The sequence below is a fragment of the Arachis hypogaea genome, chromosome 2 (genome assembly GCF_003086295.3).
Source record: "Arachis hypogaea cultivar Tifrunner chromosome 2, arahy.Tifrunner.gnm2.J5K5, whole genome shotgun sequence".
NCBI classification, from domain to species: domain Eukaryota; kingdom Viridiplantae; phylum Streptophyta; class Magnoliopsida; order Fabales; family Fabaceae; genus Arachis; species Arachis hypogaea.
In genome coordinates, this window is record NC_092037.1 from 87,783,121 (window position 1) to 87,794,502 (window position 11,382).

Consider the following 11,382-nt stretch of genomic DNA (forward strand, 5'->3'; position numbering starts at 1 on the left):
GGCAGGGGTCTGCTGGAGAGTTGGGTTGGAGCTGGGTTTGTGTTAGAGGAAATGAAATCCGAAAATGTTAAATTGTCAGGCTATAACATAAACCAACTTAGTTTATGGTTGACAATTTTGTCAACTAAAATGACTCATTCATATATCTAGATTTACAGGTACTAGATAGAGCTTTATTTAAACCGAGAAAACAGACAAATTTGCAAGGCGATGGTTTTGAACTATATACATTATATATAAAGCATAATATTTGAGTATTAACTTTTCAAGATTGGGCATATTTGAAAAGTCAGGAGTTTGTGTCAAGTGTTGAGAATGACTAAGATTGAGTATTTTTAGCTGCTTCATCATCTGCAAGAATTTAAAGGTGAAAAAATTAAAGAACCTGAAAAATATAGATGTAAACATGTGATATTTCATTTAAATTATTCTTACAAATTTGTAAACAGGTGTGCTTTTCTTTTCTTTTTAGATAAAATAAGAATTCCATAAAGGTGAGAAAAAACAGAAAAAAAAATGGTGGTGGATTAGATTTCTCCTATAGAAAAGCAAAAACACAAAACAAAGACCTTTATAAAAAAAGAAAGCAAAGCTGTCCAATCTCTCAACATGTCCAAAATGATCATGAGTTTTACTCCAAATAAATGCTAAGCATTGTTTTTTTCTCTTGTTCTTGAAGTTTTTTGATTGATGTTTTTTCAACTACAAAATGTAAATGAAACTCAAATAGCTTTGGAACGTTCAAAGCAAGTCCCTCAATAGCTTTTGCTCCCTATAGATTATAGGAACCAAAAAGTAAAATTATATTAACGGTAGCTTAAAGAGCGTTAAATAATTTATAAAACTCAAATAACAGAAACTACAAACAGGTGGACTGATCAAGATTCAGGACCTTGTTTGTAAATATATTTGAAAAGGGTGAAACAGATATTTTCACCATATATCACTGTTACATGAATTTAAAAAACATACTTGAAATTCTTACCATGTCTTTTGATAATACATTAAGCACTTCCTCTGGATTCCACAACCTACTCCGTTTCTTAGGTTTTGTTGGCAAACTCTTGCGAATAATTTCTCTTCCCATGTCTCGCAGCAAACCATGCATGCCAAGTTTCCTCTTAGTGTTCACAGTAATAAGGCATCTTTTCATAAGAACATTTATTTCAATTTCAGCAAAATGCCCACAACCATTTAGTATATTAATTACATCATTTGTGTCCATTCCAATAAAGAAAAATGCTACATCAAGAAATATCTCTATACCTATCATCACTTAGACCATCAAAACTTATCTTAATTAAGCTTCTTCTGTACATCGTTGTTTGGAATAGTTGAGTTTCTTCAAAACACTCCTCCATTCATATACTTTCCTAATAAACAAATGGGACCCAATCACCTCAAGAGCCAGTGGCAATCTCTCACAATATGAAACAACTTCCTTAGCAAATAAAGCAAACTCTTCTTTCAGACATGGTTCTTTGAATGCATGCCAGCTAAAAATTTCAATGGATTCTTTGTCATTCAACAAACAGTTCCTTCATGTCTAGCATATGAGTAACATGTTCAACAATGTTCTTGATATCGTCGCTTTCATTCCTGCACGGTAGGGACTAGAGATTATACACACAGTAAATAAGATTTACAATTTTCTCAAATTGTTATAGTTTCTAGTTACTTTGTAGGTATAATGTTGCTTAAAGTAAATAAATACATGCAAATTAGATAAAATTAAGTTGAATTATATACAAGTAAGAATCTCGTATGCTTTTACATAGGAATGAATTAAAGAAAATGAATTTTAGTATGCATTTGCTAAATTTAGATTTTAAACGTTGCACAAAAAATTTACATCTTTAAGCAACTTTTGAAGATAGGAGGGGAATAGAAAAATGCTCAAAATACCAAGTGATCCGTTAGCTATAACCAAGATCAATCACATCTTTATACAAATATTTATATGTAAATTTAATGACTAATTATGTATATATAGCATTTTGGTAAAGATAATCTTAGACACTATATAAATAATTATAGATTTACGATGTATATTTTTGTGATTAAATTTTTATTATTTCAAAAAATATTTTTCTATTCATATTCATAATTATGTATTTTAATTTATTTTATAATATTTATTAATCGCTACTGTTATTTATTTGAGTCCGCGGGTCTCATTCTCATTATATAGAAAGCATCAAACATAATTTAAACGCAGAATAGTAAAATGCTATAAAGATCAGAGATCTGCAGTGTCTCCTTTATAGTCTTTATTATGCAGAATTTAATCTTCATTGGGTGGAAAAGTTTAGACTATTAATCAGAGATGGCTTGAGCAAGATTTATTTTATTCTCCCATTAAAGCGCTACTTAATAGCATCCTAAAATAGTAGCAGTTAATTTGGTGCAAAATAGTAGCAACACTCCAAGATAAACTTAAAGGTAGTAACTGATAGCATACATAGAGTATAGGAGTCAAATAGAAAACATATATTAATCAGGTCCATGAAGTGCAATTTTGCTTTAAAAGCTCTATCAAATTCAGCCTGCAAGATAACATGGACATAAATAAATTTTATATTTCAAAATAATGTTTATAGATACTTAGACTATTAGCACTTACTTTTTCATCTCCACCATGAACAGTGAAATTTGCATCTTCTACCATATTATCACCAGAAACAATACCTTCACCTTGTTGCTCTCTGGTTTGGTCAACTTGTTAAGCATATATGAGATAAACTGGTCTTCTTCATTGTGAATCCTAACCCAGCAACAACAATCTGCACTTTGTCACCAGCTTCAAGGTTTGATATTACTTTCTGCCATTCCTCATCTCTAAGTGAAGCCAGTGTATCTCCATCGTAGACATAAGAGATGGTCTTCGTGTGATTTATGATAAACAGATTTTCGACAATAGGGCCTTGTGATGGTACATTGTTTGGGGAAGAAGAATAGACTATTCATAACAACATTGTCTTTAACTTCCACCCATTCACTTGAGGGACATGGAAAGTTACAAAAGAATCTTCACCAACGAATGTTAACCAATCAGGATTCCTATTGCCAGGAAGAAAACAATCTCGAGTTACTCTGGCACTAAATTTCTGCATAGAAGAGTGCTAGGGGCCAGCAACTTTTGTGATTTGTAGCCATCAAGTAGCCATCAATGATGATTTTAATGGTGTGAGATTTCATCAATGACTTACTTTTTTTTGCTGGTTACATGCTGGCCAGAATTTAATAAAGTTGCTGCCCCCAAGACTTTTCCTTTTGGATAATGGAAACATTCTTTAGTTTTGGAATTTTAAGTGTTATGCCTAAATCTCATACAGTTTAGGTTTAATCAGGTGAACAAGTTGATAGAATAAATAGAGAGACAAACCTGCAAATATTCTCTCTAAGTACCTCTGTGACTGAACAATTCATTCCCTTTTGGATTAAAATTGAATTCAAGGAATTTTCTGATTCAATGATGTCACCTTCACTGAGACAACCATGTATTGATGAGGTACTCCCTCTTGAGATATTTGATGCACCTGATGTTACTACAATTTCATTGCATTTTGTGACATTAAAAGTATTATGGATCTAGATAAAAATGCATCTCGATAACATCAAAACCAATAAACAAAAAATGCTATTGATTGCATAAAAAATGATGCAATAATTTTAAACCACTAGAGGAAAGATCTTTTTTTGAGTTATCTTTTTTTAAAAGATCTTATGAAAAAGTAAAAGTAATTTTATGTTTGGATATCTCATACAAAAAGATCTTTTTATTTATCAATTATATTTGGGTATAACAATATAAAAGTACTTTTTTATTTATTTATTACATGAAAAACATCTTTTTTTTAAGAAAAAAAGATCTTTTAAAAAAAGATGTAAATTATAGCTTCTCAAAAAAGATCTTTTTTTAATTTTTCTAGTTCTTTTACTTTTACTACTAAAAATTTGCCAAACACGCTAAAAAATAAAAAAAGATATTTTTTTCATTAAAAAAAGATTTTTTTATCAGAATAATGGCGCCCAAACAAACACAAAGAATACTATAGTAGGTCATGTACGTTGATCATATTCTTATTTTTGAAATAATTTTCTTGGCTTAGATTCAATAGCAGTGAATTCCAAATAAAATAGTTAGGAATGATGCCTTTTTCTACCATTTCTAGGAAGAGTTGCAAGGCTTTCTGAAGATCACCCTTCTTACATGTAACATTAATCAAAGGACCATAAGTTTCTGCATTGGTTTCACACTCTCTTGCAGTGATATCTTCCATGAACTTCAATGCACTTTCAACTTTTTCTTGTCTGCAAAAACCTGCAATGATTGCATTAAATGTAGATGGAACTGGAAAGCAGTTATTGGCAGTCATTTCATTCATAAGCTCAACCGCTTCTCGGATGCAACCGTCTTCAGATAATCTGCGAACTAGGCAATCATAAACTAGAATACTTGGAACTCCACCTTCATCAATCATCTGATCATAGACCCTCTTTGCATCCTCAATACTCCCCTGCTTACAATGTTTGAAAATCGTCATGCTTCTGTCAACAGCTCTTGGAAACATCTTTCCTAACTTTGTTAGAAATTCAACTGCTTCATCAAAACGGTTCTGCTTGAATAGACCATATATTATGCTATTATAAGGACTAATGTGCCCTCTAGAGCCTTCTTTGCTTTCCTCCATCAGCTCCAAAATTGAAAAACCTTCATTGATTCTTCCTTTTGAACACAACCCTCTAATTATCGTGTCGAATGTAGCAAAGTTCCATTTGATCCCATCTGTTTTCATGTCATTAAAAAGATCCAAGGCCAAATCTAACATCCCAGAATAACAAAAACCAGATATGAGTATGTTACAAGTGTCTACATTTGGAAGACACCCTCTACTCTCCATTTGCTTCAGGAAATGAATCCCAAGTTTTACTTTCCCTACTCCACAAAACCCCTTTATCAAGGTGTTATAAGCCACAACATCAAGTGAAGCCCCCATGCACTCAACTCTGTCCAAAACCTCAGCAGCCTCCGTTAAACGGCCGGCCTTGCAAAGACCTTCCACAACCTTAGTCACGGAGACAATATCAGGAACAAAATCCATGGCAAAGCTCTTCTCCAGCATCACTAAAGCCTGAACTAAATTCTCCTCTTTGCAATACCCGGATATTAAAATGTTAAACGTGACATCATTCGGTTCCACCATCTCATACATCAAGCTTCTAGCCCTCCCAACTTTTCCATTTCTACAAAGTGCATGAAGCAAGGTGTTGTAAATCACAGTGTTTGGTGTGACCCCTCTACTAGACTTTATCATTTGCAAGAGCTTAAAGCCCTCACCAATCCTATTGGTCAAGCAGAGCCCTTTCATCAAGATCCCAAAAGTATAATCATCCCCGACTACCCCAGACTCCATCATACTCTTCCTATAAAACTCCCTAGCTATGTCAATGTCCTCCTTCACAAGGACATCAAGAATGGAGTTGTATATCTTCAAGGAAGGGCTGCTATGAAACTTGTACACCAAGTGCAGGACCTTGATGACTGCACGAGTCATGCTGGCACGGCCGAACCCCCGAACAATTGTGACGAAGATTTCATCGCCAGGAGGGGTGCCGATTGAGTCAGGCATTTCGTCGAGCAGTTGCTTAACATTGTCGAAACGGCGGAAAGTACATAGCTTATGGATCAAGGCACGGTATGTGGATTGAGAGTGGGTGAAGTTGGGTAGTGAGGAGGCCCATCTGAAAGTTTCAATGGCCTTGGAAGCGGATTTCTGTTCAAGAATTAGGTGGCAGACATGGTCCTGTGATAGGGTAGCAGGAGTAGAAGCAGAAGAAGTTGATGAAAGTGAACGAATTTGGAAGGTGAGAAAACGCATGAGAGTGAAAGATTTGGATAATATAGAATTTTGCAATGCGTTGTAGAGCTTTGGGGGCGGCATTATTTGAAAGGGCCAACAAAATTTACAAAAGGTTTTACCTTTCAAGTAAATGAATCTGTTTCTGGAAATGGGTTATGTAAAGATAGTAACTTTGATTTGATTATAATGGTTTTAACTTGGTCCATGAAAATCCCATTTACGCAATGGCGTAAAGTGTTAGATCCAAGATTGTACGATGTTGTAATGAACTAATTACCATAGTTGTCAAAATCAAATCGATGATCGAATCGGTCAAATTATTGGTTGATCGAATCGGTCAAATTATTAGTTTATTGGTTTAATCACTAAATCACTGGTTGAACCAATAAAATCAATCCTACATAAATAAAAAATATAAAATAATCAATCAACAATTATTAAACCTAAATTAATATAAAATACATGACAACCATCAATTATCAATTTCTAAAAATACCTAATAGAAAAATTTCAATTAGCATTAAACTTACATTAAAACAATTAAATAAGAATAACAATCAAATATTAAACCTAGGGGTGTACGCGGATCGAATATGGCCGAAAATTCGATCCGATCTACACAATTTCCATCGGATCGCATCGGATATGATATTCGCGTTTTTTTAGTGTCGGATCGAATATCGGATATATCCGCATAATTGAATATTTTCTTTTTAATCATATTTCTATGTAAAAAATTCAATAAAAATATTTCTTTCACACCTTTTAAACTTATTTATTCCTAAATAACAAAAATAAAATGATACAATATATAAATAATAATTACTAACTAAAACATACAAATAAGTAAATATAATACCAAACATATATATATTTATTTATTTTAGTTATTAATGTGCGGATCTGCGGATCGGATCGTATCCATAATTTTCGGATCAAAAGCAGATATTTACCGCGGATCTGCAGATACTATCCGATCCATAAACCCCCATAATTAAACCTACATTAAAACAATATCAATCAAGTATTAAACCTACATTAAAACAGCAATAATCAAGCATTAAAATAGCAACAATCAATGACAACAATCAAGTATTCTATACAAATTTCAATTAGCATCAAATTTCTATTTTAAACTTGCATTAACACAACAGCAACAATTTATACACAAATTCCAATTGCTTTCAAATTTGCTATCAAGTGTCATTCTATACAAATACAAATTCCAACTAACATCTCTTTATCTATTCTACACTCTACACTACATTGAAAAAATAATAAAATAAAAACTCACCTCTGCATAAGTCCAGAAACATAACCAAAGCTTAGTGTTCCAATAAAATGTAGTATTTCGATCACAGAACAAAAGCCAGAAGAGGCACAAGGCAGAGATGGTCAAAATCAGCAAAAGATAACCATTGCAGCTGCATTAAAACAAAATCAGCACCAACAATCATCCAAATGGCCAAATCATTAAAAATTAATGATTGAATAACTAAAAAAAATTGAAAAAAACTCACCTTGATAACACAGAGAAGAGGGAGACAGACAACCGAGCCACGGCCGGCGGCACAGCATAAGCACAACGGGACGCGTGCGGTAAGATAACACAGAGGAAGACGCGTGTGGCGCGGTGACGCAGAGGAAGATGCGAGCAGCGCGGTGACGGGGCGGCGAGAGGAAAGAAATCAAGCTGAGGTGAAGCGACGACGCAGCAATGAGGAGGCTAAGGCGGCGAGGTAGCAAGTCAGCGATGAGGAGGCTGAGGCGACGAGGAGGCAGAGGAGCGGCTCTGCTAAGACTGAGTGAAGTACAACTAATTTAATTAAATATAAAATAAAATTATTAAAAATTTAATATATAATTTAAATATTTAAATTTAATTATTTTTAAGATGATAAAATTTAAAATTTATAATTTTACTTAATAAATTACCCATTAATTTGTTATTAAAAATTCACAAATAATTTTAATCATCAATATTTATAATTAAAAAAAATCGAAATGCTCATGCTCATGCTCGTAAACGACAAAAACATAATGTTTTACCACTAACAGTTATTTTAGTTTCATAAAAATTATAAAAAAAATAATAACAAAATAAAAAAAATCAGCAACAAAAATTAACAACTCTAGATTAAAAAAATCAGTATAAGCAATTCAGAATTTAAAAAATTCCAGCATAAACAATGGAGTGAAGCATACCATGGCACAATAACATCAACAACCAGAATTAACAAATCAGAAAAATTAGTATAAACAATTCAGAATCAGAATCATAGCATAAACAACTCAGAATCAGAAAAATTCCAACATAAATAATGTAGTGAAGCACTGTACCATAGCATTATCAACAATTGAGAATTAGAAAAATTAGCAACCAGCAACTCAAAAATCAGAATAAATAAAATTAACAAAATAACCAAAAATAATTGTTGTGAAGTTTCTAGATATTATATGCTCTATACGATTCAGACAGGATCTAACCATTCTTAATTATCTTAATTTTTGTTAAAAATGTATAATTATTTATTTTAAAATTTGTAAAATATTTGTAACTTTATTCAACTTATATTTGAGTTTGTTGTTCTTGTTATCAGATTATTTTGGTCATGTCTCATTTTGGATTGTGACACAATTGGAAGGTGATGATTTTGTTGACCTGGCTATTTATGCAAATGGAGGCATCGACAATGCTAAAAGCGACCAATTTGATGAAGCCAAACATAGCAGCAATGAGAACATGGACATCAGGATAACAAGGTCAACAAGGAGACAATGGGGCAAACCATTTTGGAACAAAAAAAGTAGAAGTTTGATGAATTTATCTCTCATTCCAATAAAGAGCTAATTAGGAGATATAAATCGTCTATATTTATGGTTTTAGAAACCCATAGTTTGTTCCAAAAAGTGTGGAATTTAGTTTCTGCAACTAAGCTCGCTGTCCACTTCATTGGTTCTTTTTTTCAAGCAATTATTGTTGAATTTGATTCCGTTCCATTGAAGTGGTTATGTCCAACCGGTAATGGAAATCCAATCCCTCAAGTAAGAGAGCATTTATGGCAACATTGAAGTGGTTCCAAGCAGTATCGGTTTCTCATCATGGTTTTTACTTCTTGAAGATGGATCCAGGTCTACTGAATCTGAAGACTTAGGGAGAGAAGCCAATCTTTTCTTCCAACAATTATTCTCATCAATTGAACCGATTGATTTACAAGTCTTGGCAGAGCAGCAACTCCCTCCAATTGGTTGTAGAAATCTTCTTTAAAATGTTTCTAAAGATAAGGTGAGAACAACTATTATGAAAATGGGATCTTTCAAGGCACCAGATAGAGCCAGATGGTTCCAATTCCATCATGAGATTAATCGGAGGAACTGGGAGATGCAGCTAAGTATTAACTATTTAACTGGCTGGATGGCAAATGATGCATTAAAACAGCAGAGGGGCTATATAAGATGGTTAGAGCCTGAGCATCAGGTGCAACATATTTGGTATCACAAGACTTAAAGATAGATTATATATCTATCAATTTCTTTTTTTAATTTGTTGTACACCTAAAAAAAGAAAATCCAACAGAAAGAGCTGATTAATGTAATTTTAATTTTAAGCAGGTGACATTGTCAACTATAGGTTAAATTATTGGCGAATTCTTCGGTATAGACAAGGGGACAAATCTACACATATAGATATGTGCTGTTTGAATTTTAGAGTGACAAGTGTCTATTAAATGGGTAAAGTAAATGGGACAAATTTTGCGGCTACTTCAGTTGCAGGAGTACTTGCACAGTTGCACCAGTGGTTATCAGAAAAAAGGGGGTGTTACTTTTTGAGATTAATAGAAAAGTTATTAGACTAATTAGAAGTAGTACAATTAGGAAATAGTTGGGCCTATTCACTTTTATTATGTTGGGTATTTTATTAGGCCTATAAGAAGAAGAATAATTTAAAACAACTTAAACAATATCTCTTAGAGGGTTAGGGTTCTTGAGCCACACTCTGATTACTGAAAGTGCTATCTATCTATGATGTTACAAAATTCCTAATCTCTCACTCTGATAAAAAAAAAAAACAATATCTCTTAGGCCTTTTGTAAGATGAAAATCAAAACACATATATAATGATTAATCATATCAAATAAAAAACTAAACAAAAATAAATTAATATAAATTTCACTCGCAACGTGAAAGAATAATAAGGACCTATCATTAATATTTATTTGAAAAAAAATGATATGCTACAATGATTAATTCTAACAAATTGTATATCTTAGCTGAATATATTAATAATAATTTGTTACGGTATGTATTTAAAATTTATGATAATATATATATATATATATATATATATATATATATATATATATATATGAGAGAATATGTAAAAAATATTGCATAAGAATTAGTCATGGCAGGAAATAATTACTCATAAATACTTATATTATTAACGTCTTTTCTTAATTAGGGATATAAGTAAATTTTTTATAAATTTTTATTTTCAATTGACTGCATATAAAATAACACAAAATTTTAAATCTCAATAATAAATAAAAAAATTCCTCCTAAAAATTAACTCCAATAATTAAAAAATTATTTTAAAGGTGCAATAAATTAAAAATTTATTTCAAAGTTACAATAAAATAAAATAAAATAATAAATAAAATAGACCTACAAAAACTAATTTTTTTGTTTTAAATTGCTCTACAAAAAATAAAGGTTAATTTTTGTAGACCTATTTTATTTATAATTTTATTTTAATTTATTTTAACTTTGAAATAAATTTTTAATTGATTGCACCTTTAAAATAAATTTTTAATTATTGGAGTTAATTTTTAGGAGGAATTTTTTATTCATTACTGAGATTTAAAATTTTGTGTTATTTTATATCTAATGGTTTTACGTTTTGGTAAAATTTAAATTTTTTTAATATGAATTAAAAATAAAAATTTATAAAAAAATTACTTATATCCCTAATTAAGAAAAGACGTTAATAATATAAGTATTTATGAGTAATTATTTCCTGTCCTGACTAATTCTTATGCAATGATTTTTACATATTCTCTCATTTATATATATATTATCATAAATTTCAAATATATACTAAAATAAATTATTATTAATATATTCAGCTAAGATATGCAATTTGTTAAAATTAATCATTATAGCATATTATTTTCGATATTTTTAAATAAACATATAATAATATAATTTTATTATTCTTTCACGTTGTGAAAATTATAATCTATCAGGATAATTAATTATTCTATATTAATTTATTTTTATTTAATTTTTTATTTGATATTATTAATCATTATATATGTGTTTTGATTTTTATCTTATAAAAGGCCTAAGACATATTGTTCAAGTTGTTTTAAATTATTCTTTTTTTTATAGGCCCAATAAAATACCTAACACAATATAAAGTGAATAAGTCCAATTACTTCTTAATTGCACTATTTCTAATTAGTCTAATAACTTTTTTATTAATCTCAAAAAGTAACACCTTCCTTTTTCTGATAAC

General features: G+C 30.9%; 1 protein-coding gene across 3 annotated transcripts; it reads right to left on the minus strand.

Moving 5' to 3' along the window:
• Positions 1–1,361: 1,361 nt before the first annotated feature.
• LOC112749494 (pentatricopeptide repeat-containing protein At2g17525, mitochondrial-like) lies at positions 1,362–7,678 on the minus strand. Of its 3 annotated transcripts, XR_011873576.1 has the most exons (4): positions 4,214–6,081; positions 3,386–3,548; positions 2,624–3,060; positions 1,362–1,599 (listed from the first exon to the last, which is right to left on the minus strand). XR_011873576.1 is itself a non-coding variant. In XM_025797757.3 (3 exons), the coding sequence occupies exon 3, from the start codon at positions 5,943–5,945 to the stop codon at positions 4,053–4,055; it is 1,893 nt and encodes a 630-aa protein (XP_025653542.1). In that variant the 5' UTR covers positions 5,946–6,261; positions 7,159–7,288; positions 7,385–7,678; the 3' UTR covers positions 3,828–4,052. The 3 variants fall into 3 exon arrangements, 1 of the variants encoding a protein (XP_025653542.1); XR_003175114.3 differs by lacking the exon at positions 1,362–1,599 and having other exon boundaries at positions 2,689–3,060; positions 4,167–6,081; XM_025797757.3 differs by lacking the exons at positions 1,362–1,599; positions 2,624–3,060; positions 3,386–3,548 and adding exons at positions 7,159–7,288; positions 7,385–7,678 and having other exon boundaries at positions 3,828–6,261.
• Between the last annotated feature and the right edge of the window lie 3,704 nt (positions 7,679–11,382).